At 39.6% G+C, this 13398-nt stretch overlaps 1 protein-coding gene across 11 annotated transcripts in view; it reads left to right on the top strand.

The window, feature by feature from the left end:
- GRIP1 (glutamate receptor interacting protein 1) overlaps window positions 1–13398 on the top strand; it is a 621865-nt gene that overhangs the window by 557251 nt on the left and 51216 nt on the right. For all 11 annotated transcript variants that reach the window (XM_081822020.1, XM_031025793.2, XM_031025792.2 and 8 more), the window contains 2 exons: window positions 8912–8981; window positions 11081–11226. In XM_081822020.1, the coding sequence (XP_081678146.1) occupies window positions 8912–8981; window positions 11081–11226 (216 nt within the window). The remainder of the gene's footprint in view (window positions 1–8911; window positions 8982–11080; window positions 11227–13398) is intronic.

The raw sequence follows: 13398 nt of genomic DNA, 5'->3' as shown, positions 1-13398 counted from the left end.
ATGATGAATACAGATGTTTATGCAAAGGCCCTTGAGTGAACTAAAGAAGCACTAACTTGGAAAATGATTAAGAGCAAAGCCTCAGATCCCACACTACTCCACTCCTCCATTCTCTTGACCTCTCTGTACCATTTCCTTGTCTATAAAACAGCACACTTGTTCCCTTCCTTTTAGCAATTTTGCAAAGATTAAATGAGCTAGTATATGTAAAGTGCCTAGAAGCAATTATGAACCCTAACAAGTGTTAATTATTATGATGATTGCTATTTATTTTACATATAGAGCTTCATTAAATAGCTTAATCCAAGCTCTACCCCCACAAAATTTCACGCCAACTGCAATTATAGCACTTAGGTAGGAAACCAAACACATAGGTACTGTTAGTGAAACTGAGGCCGTGCAGGGGTTTACTGATGTTTCTCACTATCTTTGTCCAAAGCTCTCTTCTGTCTCCCTCACCTTGTGAGAACCTAAGTAGTAAGAAGCAGGCCTTCATCTGGGGAAACGTTGCACCAGAGCCTTTCACACTTGGCTGAAGCCTCACTCACTCTTCATACCTAATTGACTGAAAAATGAGTCTCTCTGATTTTGGATGTGGTGAGCAGTTTTAGACTAATTTTCTGAAGTTCCTGATGAGACATTCATAGCACATTAGCATCAGGCATGACTTTTATTGATGTTATTGCTATAATGTGGAGCAATTTATTATAGCAAATAAAGTGAAACAACCTTGCGCTGGAAACAGCCTCCTGAAGCTCTGAGACGTCAGCCAATCAGAAACCAGAGCGCATACCCAGCCACGCAGCCCACCTGCCTCTCAAGTCGGAGAACGCTGGTTGCTTCTGTCATGTGCAGTTGTCATTAAAGTCGTTTCGATATTGTTTTCTTTTGCAGTTTTACTACAAGGATTTGTATCTACTTTGTACCAGGCATGACAATAAGCAGTTTATATGTGTGTTTCACTTAATCCTTAAAGCGACCCCGTGGCATCTATGCCCATTTTATAGAAAAGAAAGCGAGGTGCCTGGGAGGCTCAGTCGTTAAGCGCTTGCCTTCGGCTCAGGTCATGATCCCAGGGTCCTGGGATCAAGCCCTGCATTGGGCTCCCTGCTCCGCGGGAAGCCTGCTTCTCCCTCTCCCACTCCCCCACCTTGTGTTCCTTCTCTCGCTTTGTCTCTGTCTGTCAGATAAATTAAATCTTTAAAAAAGAAAGAAAGAAAAGAAAGACTCAGCTGGGTAACCTGCCCAGGACCCAGAGCTCATAAAGGCTATACGGGATTCAAACCCATTCTGGTCTGACTTAACCTGGGCTTGGCTGTCACACCAGCACTCATCACTGCCTCTACATGATTGATGATCCTTCCCACATCCTTTATCAGAAAAGCAAAAGACAGCATTTTATGAGTGGAGTTAATTTGTTGGCTTTCCTTTTTAGTGTGACTGAATTGTTTTCAGGAACAAAGGCTTGCTTTTTTTTTTTTTTATAAAATCATAAAGCACCTTTATGACAAGCACAACAAATCTGTCATTTTCCCCTTAAGCCTTAAGCGTATTTAGAAAAGAATGGCTCAAGTTTTTTGCCAACTTTGCAATAAAAATTCTACTTGCTGCTCCATTTCAAATCAAATAACTTGTTTTACTTGCCAGGTATCATATATATGGTTGCAAGTAAAGTAAAACTGAGTGATTGTGTGTGTGTGTGTGTGTGTGTGTGTGTCCAATGTAGTTTGGACACTTTATCAGGCTCTATGAGCAAAGTACCTTGACTAGCAGAGTAAGATCCATGAAAGGCAAGATATTATCGAATGTTCTTAAATACATTGTTGATTCATGTTTAATTAGCTCCAAAATCCAGAAGATTTTACCTGTCTGCTAACACAAAGTTTTTTAAGCAAAAGATAGAGAATGTCATTTTCTACCTTTCCAACAACTATTTGAGAAGCAAAGAATCCATGTTCACTTTAAGAATCAGTTTCTGATAGTGAGAGAGGACTAGTGATTTTAAATCTTCAGGGTCAAAAGATGATCGCTTGAACCCTGGCATTTGCACTGCTCTCACCCCATACCATTTTAAAACAACAGTATAGGGCGCCTGGGTGGCTCAGTTGGTTAAGCGACTGCCTTCGGCTCAGGTCATGATCCTGGAGTCCCGGGATCGAGTCCCGCATCGGGCTCCCTGCTCGGCAGGGAGTCTGCTTCTCCCTCTGACCCTCCTCCTGCTCATGCTCTCTGTCTCTCATTCTCTCTCTCCCAAATAAATAAATAAAATCTTTAAAAAAAATTTTTTTTAAAAAACAGTATAAGATTTTTCAAAAGGCACAAGCCCATAAGAAGAAGAATAAAAGGAAAATAGATAGCAGCAACCAAATCTGGAAGTAGCAGAGAAGATGGAGAAATGATGAATTTAAAGAAGCAGAAGGAAATGACATACCAGATAAACGGCTAGTATCCAAAATCGATAAAGAACTTATCAAACTCAACACCCAAAGAACAACTAATCCAATCAAGAAATGAGCAGAAGACATGAACAGACATTGTTCCAAAGAAGACATCCAAATGGCCAACAGACACATGAAAAAGTGCTCAACATCAGTTGGCATCAGGGAAATCCAAATCAAAACCTCAATGAGATACCACCTCACACCAGTCAGAATGGCTAACATTAACAAGTCAGGAAACGACAGATGTTGGCGGGGATGTGGAGAAAGGGGAACCCTCCTACACTGTTGGTGGGCATGCAAGCTGGTGCAGCCACTCTGGAAAACAGTATGGAGGTTCCTCAAAAAGTTGAAAATAGAGCTACCCTACAACCCAGCAATTGAACTACTGGGTATTTACCCCAAAGATAAAAATGTAGTGATCCGAAGTGCACCCCAATGTTTATAGCAGCAATGTCCATAATAGCCAAACTATGGAAAGAGCTAAGATGTCCATCAACAGATGAATGGATAAAGAAGATATGGTATATATATACAATGGAATATGATGCAGCCATCAAAGAAACTGAAATCTTGTCATTTACAGCGATGTGGATGGAACTAGAGGGTATTATGCTGAGCGAAATAAGTTAATCAGAGAAAGACAAGTATCATATGATCTCACTGATAGGAATTCTTAATCTCAGGAAACAAACTGAGGGTTGTTGGAGTGGTGGGGCGTGGGAGGGATGGGGTGGCTGGGTGATAGACACTGGGGAGGTTATGTGCTATGGTGAGTGCTGTGAATTGTGTAAGACTGATGAATCACAGACCTGTACCTCTGAAACAAATAATACATTACATGTTAAAAAAAAAAAAAAAAGAGAGAAGATAGTAGGAAGGGAAAAATGAAGGGGGGGAATCAGAGGGGGAGATGAACAATGAGAGACTATGGACTCTGAGAAACAAACTGAGGGTTCTAGAGGGGAGGGGGGTGGGGAATGGGTTAGCCTGGTGATGGGTATTAAGGAGGGCACGTATTAAATGGAGCACTGGGTGTTATATGCAAACAATGAATCATGGAACACTACATCAAAAACTAATGATGTAATGTATGGTGACTAACATAATAAAATAAAATTTAAAAAAAAAATAAAGAAGCAGAAGGGAAAGCTAACAGGGAAGCCGATTTGCATCCTAAACCCCCAACAGGATCAGGAACTGGTGGAATGAGGAACTCCCGGCAGTGAGAGTGATGGGAGAGCTGAGACACGAGGAATGGTTGAAAGTCTGTGAAGAATGAATTAGTCCCTGAGATGCCTTCCCCCAGCCAGCACAGCTCTCCCCTCCCTGGCGGAACCGAGTTTCATTCTCTGGAAAGCATGAAATGGAGGGGCTCTGGCCTGGGAGAGCACAGCTGAGGGTAACTGTACTGCTCTCCAAAAACAGATGAGTGGAAAGTGTACATACTCAGTGTCGAGACTGCTAGTCGTCTTCCCCTCCGTAAGCTCAGAGAAGCCAGGTGGCCAGGCTTACTACCCTCCAAGCGGGAGGAAGAATCAGGGCCATCTGACCCAAAGAAACAGCCTGGCCTGAACTATCCAGGGAAGACCAGAGTCCGCAGACCCCTCTCAGGTGCACCAAGCTTTCTAACAGCTTTGTGGGGCTGCATCTTTCATGTGAACAGACAGCTAAGAAAAAACAGACACCCGAGGGAAGAATCTGATATGCAAGTCTATCACCAAAAACAAAGAAGAAAAACAGAAGCAGCACATTCAGGAAGAAAAAAACTTTAAAAAGGAGCAAAGTTTCATTAAGGTCAATAACAACCTAAGATATTGTGTGGATGGGAGGCAGGAAATGAATACTAGTCTAAAACAACATACCAAAGGGGACAAAGAGCTCTTGGAACTTAAGAACATGGCAGAAATTAAAATAAAGGTGAGGGAAAATTCCAGAAATTAGAAAAAAACAACAAATAAATGAGAAATCTAGGATAGATAAGAAGTGTACAGGCTGAGTCCAAAGGACACAATATCCAAATAATAACCCTTACAGGATGAAAGAGGAGAGAAAAGTGTGAGGGCTCCAAGGATGCGAGAGAGCAGGGTTAAGAGATAAACAGAAGCATATTAAAAATTTAACGGTTTATTTAAGCAAAAATAGATTCAAATCAGGCAGCGCCAAACTGGAAGGAGTTAGGAGTGCTCTACCCACAGGAGCCTGGGGGAAGACAGAGAAAGTACAGACACAGAGAAAGGAAAATATTGGTTGGCTGTAGCTTAAAGCCTAGTTGGCTGTTTGTGATTGGTTTTCCTTAGCATTTGATTTTGTAACTTTGAGGCATTGACAGGCTTAGATTTTGAGTTGCTTCTATAGACCATCACAGCTTTAGAGCCGCCTCAGTTTAATGGCCTCCTTGTTTAATTAGTGTAATACAAGTCAAGAGAACATCTTCCAGGGTCTGTGGGAAGGAAGTTCCTAAGATCTATGGAGCAACCCTAGAAAGCAAACAGTCCGGACAGGTTGTAAACCTCTGCTAGAAACCCTGATGTGATTTGTCATACCAAGAGAAGATTTATATAACCTGGGATCTGAGGAGTTGAATTCATGATTAATACAGGAAAACTAAACAAAGACACCAAGACAATAAACAACTACAGGGAAAATATATCCTAAGAAAAGGCAAGTAGTCCTGGTATGCTACATGACTTGTCTATGAATACTGTTTACGTAGTCATACTGACGAAAAGAACAAATACTGATCTTATAAAAAATTCAGACAAAACTGTGTTGGAAGAATGTGGGGAGCCCACAGGACAAGAAACCTACGTGAATATGGTGCCTGTATATAGCATCTTTCGTAACAGAAGGTAAATACTTAGCACTGAAGAATAATTAAATAGTAACAGTTGTATGTCACTTAGCAATATAGCAACAGTGTCTGGGGAAGTAAGAAATGAAGGGCTGCTCTTGGAGAAATTTGACTCTTCAAATTGTATGCATATCTAATTTTGATATAAATAAAGAGGTAAAAAAGTAAATTTTAAAAAATAACGTGGTAGGGAGTTTTCTTGTGAGGATCAAGAATGTACATCTATGAGAAGCATGAAAAATAATCAATCATTGTGATGTTATACAAATGGGTACTTGTGATTTGGGATAAAATTTCTAGTGACATCATCTTGTTGGATTGCAAAATAGCCATAAAAGACGAGAAAGTGATGAGTTTTGAAAAAACCTGTAGATGACTCAAAAATGTAGCTCTAGTAGAACAAAAACAACTAATAGAAGAGTTTGAATTAAAATTATCTTATGAACTCTGACTAAGGAAAAGGCAGTATTTTAAATTTAACGTATATCATACAACACGGCATTTGTGTCATTGTTCTTTGTCCTTTGTCAGCCTTTCAGTTCTATACATTTGACCAGTTTACATTGAGATTTCAAGCAGTTGTGAAACTATTTTGTCTTTTTGAGAACCCAATAACCATGTGCTACCCTTCTTTGCTAGGCCACACTCCTGACCCTTTTAGGGTAACCTCCCTGCCATATGATGGTTTGTATGGCCTTCCCAGCTGGACTCACTTTGCAAAAGAGAGTTTCATGGCTAATAACTTCATGAGATTTAACCATCCCTGTCCCCCCATTTTATGTAACTTTTTTGGGGTTTCATGGCTGGTGCTTAGAGCAGAGCTGCCTAGCTTATAGTTAGTATCAATAAATATGTATTAAACAAATGATTCTGTGGTGAACTTCAATCAAATTCGAAGCATTAAGTGCTAGTGTATTCTCATTCAAAGGGTCACAAATTCAGAAGCCCTCAGGGGTGAGGCAAGTCAGTGAATGAGATCCATCCAGGGAGGACAGTGCCAAATGGGAAATTGAAGGCTCCATCCAAAGGGGGGAGTTGGAAAGTGTCCAGTGTTGCTAGATAATCATAACAGTAAACATTTACATGGTGCATTGCATGTGCACTGCTCCGACTGGATGGCTTTCATGTAAAAACTCAATCCTTGCTACAAAAACTCTGAGGTAAGCACTATTATTGTTCTTCACCCCTTTTTGCAGATTAGAAAACTCAGATGCCTAAAGACTATGCACTCAAACGCACATGGCTGATAAGTGGCAGAGTCAGGATTTTAGACCCAAGCATTCTGGCTGCCAGGTCCCAGCTCTTAATCATTCTACCATATTGCCTCTCCAATTTTTTTAAAAGAAGCTGTACATGTGCATGAAATCTACTAGTTTTTAAATGTTGGCAACTATTCTAATTTTTTAAAGCACTATAAGTCAAGCAAAGCATGCTTGGTTTGTGACTTCTTCTCAGGTAGTGGAGAATTAAAACATAGGTATTGGGGTATGCAAACGATGTCTGAGCCCCCAGAGCCACATATAACACTTCTGGTAGGCACGGTGGCCACAGTGCCAGGACCTCGTACAGATTTGGACCCACTTCCGGGTTCAACTTCATCACTCCAATGGGCATCTACCCTGATGAGCTTTTCAAGCTTCAATTATGGTCTTGTTTAAAGGAGAAAGAGAAGAATCTAGTAAACGTGAGAATGGCCACCATATGTGTCCATATGCCTTAATAACTTTCAAAGCTCTCTGAAAAGCTGTGTGGGTTTGTCCAAGAGGCCCCAGTGCTATTTTCCTCTGTTGCAAAGATGACAGGATGGGTTTGATGTATTTTGTTGCCTCCACTATTGTTTCATTTCAGACCATTTCAGTGGAACGTGGATTTTATTAAAAACCAGGGGAGGGCGCCTGGGTGGCTCAGTTGGTTAAGCAACTGCCTTCGGCTCAGGTCATGATCCTGGAGTCCCGGGATCAAGTCCCGCATTGGGCTCCCTGCTCGGCGGGGAGTCTGCTTCTCCCTCTGACCCTCCTCCCTCTCATGCTCTCTGTCTCTCATTGTCTCTCTCTCAAATAAATAAATAAAATCTTTAAAAAAAAAAAAAAAAACCAGGGGAAACATTGAGTGCTCTGTGGTGGTTACTACAGCTTGGCAAAATAGAGTAAAAATCATTGGCAGATACTTAAAAAGTTGTATTTTCTGGTAATAACAAAGTTTTTGTCTTTGAGCCCTATGCCCAAAACAATTTGCAGTTGTAAAATATGACATGTATAAAAATGCTAAATATTTATATTTCTCTGGAGGGATTATGTCAAATCATTGAGTGGAGGTTTAAATTATGAATTAATTGTAGTGAATAGAATGTTTTGCATACTTTGCTAGAAGCTAAGAATAATGATTGAATGAAGTCCCATTAATATTTACTATGGGCTAGTTTAGACAGTGGGTAAGGTATTGGTATATATATGTATTTGCTTTTTCTTTCAATGTTGTGTTGAGATAGTAAACCATCTGTTCTTATGCATAAACATTTTCCTGGGATTCAGATGGGATTATGGGATATGATATGGTTCTATGATTATTATGGGGTGATCAGTCTGTTTATAATAAAATGTTACTTTAGGGGCCTCTTAATGATTCTTAAAAGGAAATCACTACAGATTTCAAACTGGCAAAACAGCTCCTCTTGGAGGCAATTTTTTTTTTTTTATAAATGTCAGTATGGGTTATTTTAATTATCAAACACCCTAAATTAAATGTAAACTTTCTAGATCAAGATGATATTTTTGAACTTATGTGAACTATAGCTCATTTTCAGGATTAATTCTACAGTAGACTCAAAACTAATTGCTTTTCATTCTCATCAAATGGAAATATCCCTGAGAGAAGTTATAAAGCCAAAAACTGACCACTGTGCAAGATAATAGAATAATCTGTAAACTCAATAAAAGTTGTATGTGCATATTTAGAATGCAAATATGTATAAAAATATAAATAAGTCAAATATTTACTACTGTCAATAAAATAAAATATTCACATTCCAGAACACTTCAGAGCATTCTAGGTATAAATGTGTAAGCAAAATTTTAAGATTTACAATCTATCTAGCAAAAGATTTCCTTCTGGAAAAAAAAAAAGAAGAACTTTAAATCAGTGCATCTTAGGCACTTTCCAACCCTGTATGCTTGAGTAATATGGCACAGTCCCATAAAAAGTGATGTCTCCTCACCAAAAAGAAGTGAAGGAAGAAGTGGGAGAAGGGAGCACATATGAATACCACTAAGGGGAGCCCCCAGTTGCTTCTGATAGTCTCCTATTGGGGTATTCACCCTCCACCTTTCTCTTGGGAATCACAAGTTGAAATAGGTTTAAACCTGATGCACAGCTCTGCAATTGCTTTCTCCAATTGCAAATTTAAGATGACTTTGCTTTAGTTTTTAAGTTTATAAATACCTCAACACAAACATTTTTATATCAAGAAGATGTAATGTGCACATTTTCTAATTCATTTGCTGAACATCTTTGCTTTGCATACAAACTGTACTTGCATTAACCATTGCTATAAAACAGGAAATGTATGGTGTGGGTGAATTATGGATATAAAGATGTGACTATTCTAACTTCATTATTACAGCACCATCTAGCAGAAAACCAGGAGATCCCCTTGTCATATCAGATATCAAGAAAGGAAGCGTGGCACACAGGTAAGGAAAATGAATGTTCTGGTTCATTCCAGGCATTTCTTTTTCTTTAAGTAACTCTACCCCCAACATGGAGCCTGAACTCATGACCCCAAGATCAAGAGTTGCATGCTCTACCGACTGAGCCAGCCAGGTATAAGGCATTCCTTAATTAAAGTAGAAATGAGGGGTGCCTGGGTGGGTCCGACGGTTAAGCATCTGCCTTCGGCTCAGGTCATGATTCCAGGGTCCTGGGATGGAGCCTCACATTGGGCTCCCTGCTGAACGGGGAGCCTGCTTCTCCCTCTCCCTCTCCCTGCTGCTCCCCCTGCTTGTGCTCTCTCTCTCTCTCTCTAATAAAAAATTTAAAAAAATAAAGTAGAAATGACCCTTTCCACACCCAAGGTAGACCTTGCTAATGGATCATGGTATTCTTAGTATTTTCCAGACAGCCACTATTAAACGATCCTATTTAACATTCCTCATGCAGTGACTTCTTAGCTCTCCCACCTTATATCAATTTATTTCTGTACCCACTGCAGACAACAATCACCTGAAAATATCTTTTAGGGTCCTTCCTGAGTCCTGATCATCTTCCATCCTTCATTTCCCAGCTAAAAAGCTGGAAGTGGCCCCAATTATGAGAAACACCCCACATGGAGATTATAGCTTATGGAAAAGCTTTGCTAGATGCCAGAATGTCCTCCCTAGCCAAGCCAGATCCTTGAGCCTTGAACAATGTTTGTCTTCCATTTGGTCCATATACCGTCAAAATCAGAGAGTCTCAAGCTTTTGATTTCACAGATCAAAAATATTTATTTTAAAGATTTATTCATTTATTAGAGAGAGAAAGCATGAGCGGGAGGGGCAGGGGGAGAGGGAGAAAGAACCTCCAGCAGACTGGAGCAGAGCCCAACGCGGAGCTGGGTCTTACGACTCAGAGATCATGACCTGAGCCTAAACCAAGAGTCAGACACTTAACCGACTGCACAGCCCAGGTGCCCCTAGATCAAAAATATTTTTAAATCTTTGGGAATATTGATATAAGACTGTTAACTCTCTCTTGTCCAATTAAGGACTTTTTTTATATCCTATCTATTATGACAGTCGTTTCATTGAAGTCATATTTTAATGCTCAGTAAGTAGAAAGGACATTGTATGAGTTTAGGTATATAGCTATAGGCTCCGATACGATGACAGGGAGACTCATGAATAGACTGGGACAAACAAGTCTGCAGGGTGTGTCTCATGTAACAGGTTGGGAGTAGGCAGGCAGTGCGGGGCTGGGACGACAACTCTGCCATCCTCACCACTTTACTCCAGTTATTGCAATTTTCTAGCCACAGAAGGGAAGTGGGAGTGGTGCTAAGAGAGTCTGGGGTGTGCATCTTCAGGGAATGACCCAGAAGAAGAGAGAGGAGGCTAGAAGCTAAAAGCAATTAGCAATCTCTGTCACAGACATAATGCATAAAGGATAGTTCTTACCAAAACATAACCTTCCTTACAAATATGTATGCGTATACATACATGTGCCTACAAACACATACATATTCTCATTATTTTTCTCATTTCATGATGGACCTTAAAAATTTTCCACAGACCTGCAGAGGTCCAGTGCCAGTGTTAGACTCTCAATGGCCATGGGTTTCCCGGGGCAGGTGGAAATGGCAGGGACACCAAGAGTCAGACCTCCACTAAGTCCAACCCACCATGACTTCCCTCTCTCTCCCAACCCTCTCCTAGTACCTGGACTGCCAAGGGTGAAAAGTAGTGCAACAATGTGGAGAAGCATGAGGACACGCAGTGTCCGTAAACCCTGCACCATTACCTCCCTTCCTAGGAAACTTAGAATTCCTGAGTGAAGCTTATATAGTGGTACTAGACTAATTCAAGAAACCAGTAAAAAAAAAAAAAAAAGTTTTTAATACTCTGAAATGTAATGTCATGGCAGCCATCCAAACTAAGACCGGAAAAAAGGGATTTGTTAATAAAATGCAATTTAAAAAGAGTTAAAGAACCTCTCTTCCTCTAAAGGCTGCCATAATGTTACATTATTCTTAATGCCTCTTAAATGACCCGGGTAAGTGCTCATTAATCATGTGTTGCTTTGCATTTACTAACAGGACTGGCACCCTGGAACTCGGGGATAAATTACTTGCAATAGATAACATCCGGCTGGACAACTGTTCAATGGAAGATGCAGTTCAGATCCTCCAGCAGTGTGAAGACCTGGTGAAGCTCAAAATCCGCAAGGATGAAGATAACTCAGGTATTGAGAGCTTCCTTAGTTAAGACTGATTTCTCTAACTGCGCATCTGTCACAGAAGATACTAGATCTTGATGTTTTACATACAACAGCTGGCTAGTGACATTGCAGCAGTGTTTTACATAGTTAAAAGGGTCTTTAAATTGTGTGTTGAGAGTGTAGTATGAATTTTAAATAATGGTGCTTTTAATGTATAATTAAGATATTTTTATTATAAAACATTATTACAGTAGTATCAAAATTATGTTCAAAAATGAAAACTAAATCGTCACCCAGTATTACCCTAATACAATCTTTGGGAATATTGATATAAGACCAGTTATTTTTTTTAAAGATTTTATTTGTTTATTTGAGAGAGAGAGAGAGAACAAGCAGCGGGGAGGAGCAGAGGGAGAGAGAGGGAGAAGCAGACTCCCCACTGAGCAAGGAGCCTGATGCAGGACTCAATCCCAGGACCCTGAGATCATGACCTGAGCCGAAGGCAGATGCTTAACTGATTGAGCCACCCAGGTGCCCCAGAACCAGTTGTTCTCCAGTTGATATTTATATTACATAATTATAGCCATAGTGCATGTTATAACTTCTTAAGCACGTTACAACTTTTCAAACACTTAATACCTATCATTTTTTTATTTACTGCCTGTAATTTATTTATCATTTTTCTCTTCTTACTTAGATTGCTTCCAATTGTTTCACTATCATAGATAGTACCATCACGGACATCTTCATGTATGGATATCTTTACTCAACTTTTCTTCTTCTTCTGAATTATTTCCTAGGAAATATTTTTAGAAGCCGAATTACTGAGTAAGAATAAAAAGGAACTTCTCAGGATTCCTGACAAGTCTTGTACCATGTTGTTTTCTAAAAGGGCTGTATCCATTTGTAGGGTTTCCAGTAATGGATGAATACAGTGGGGCAGTGCTTCTCAAACTTTCTTAGGCCTCAGAATCACCTGAAGAGCTTGTTAAAACACAGTTCTGGCCATTACTCCCAGATGAGGCCTGAGATTCTGCATTTCTAACAAACTTCCTGATAATACCACTACTGTGGTCCAAGAAACACAATCTGAGCAGTCCGGCTGAAGCCAACTTCTTTGCTATGAATATCATTCTGCTGATCATAGTTAGAAGTCTTTTTACTTGTTTGTTGGCCTAAGCCTTATATGTAATATATAGTTTGTGTTTTCCAGTTTTGATTTTGTTTTGTTTTGTTTTAATACAGTGAAAATGTAAAGAATTTAAAATAATCTGAGTGTTTACTCCATTTAGATTTTTATTTGCCCAATGTTTTCAAGTTTTTTCTCTACAGAATTAGAAGATTTTTGCCTAATGACTCCCCTTATTGAATTTTTCCAAAGCATTTGATTCTGTTTTCATAGAACCACTATACTCATGTTTCGTAGGTTATGTAAGATCCATTAAATTACATAGCTACAAAAACTAGTAAAACTGACATAAACAGGCTTGGGAATAAACAAAATTCACTCTAAATTTTTAAGCTTACAACTCAATTGTTAGCAGGCACAGAGGTGCACAGAGCTACTAGAAAGAAAGAGCTATTACTCTAGGGCATTCAATGGCATTAGTAGGTATATTTTACAAAGAAGATAGAGAACCACAATTAATCCAGTAATGGCTAAAGAGAGATTGGTTAAGAGAGCTTCTACTGTATGTAATTTAATTCCAACCAATGATGAGTTATTGTCAGTGTTCTGGAATCTTCTATAATTAAGCCATCTAGATCTAGAGTTTATGGTCATGTCAGCCATGTGTTTTTGATTCCTATACAAAGTCAAAACAAGTTGGTAGTTGCATCCATCGGTACAGCTGGTAAAGATGATTGTATCCAAATATATTTTATAACCAACGCTTAAAGATTTCCACTTGTTATTTCTCAAGCAACTGGTTTTTTAAAATTTTTTATTGTTATGTTAATCACCAGACATTACATCATTAGTTTTAGATGTAGTGTTCCATGGTTCATTGTTTGTACATAACACCCGGTGCTTCATGCAGAACGTGCCCTCTTTAATACCCATCACCAGGCTAACCCAGCCTCCCAACCCCCTCCCCTCTAGAACCCTCAGTTTGTTTTTCAGAGTCCATTGTCTCTCATGGTTCATCTCCCCCTCCAATTTCCCCCCCTTCATTCTTCCCCTCCTGCTATCTTCTT

The sequence above is a fragment of the Leptonychotes weddellii genome, chromosome 5 (genome assembly GCF_054177405.1).
Source record: "Leptonychotes weddellii isolate Sample4059 chromosome 5, ASM5417740v2, whole genome shotgun sequence".
NCBI classification, from domain to species: domain Eukaryota; kingdom Metazoa; phylum Chordata; class Mammalia; order Carnivora; family Phocidae; genus Leptonychotes; species Leptonychotes weddellii.
This window is presented reverse-complemented; position numbering and strand designations above follow the sequence as displayed.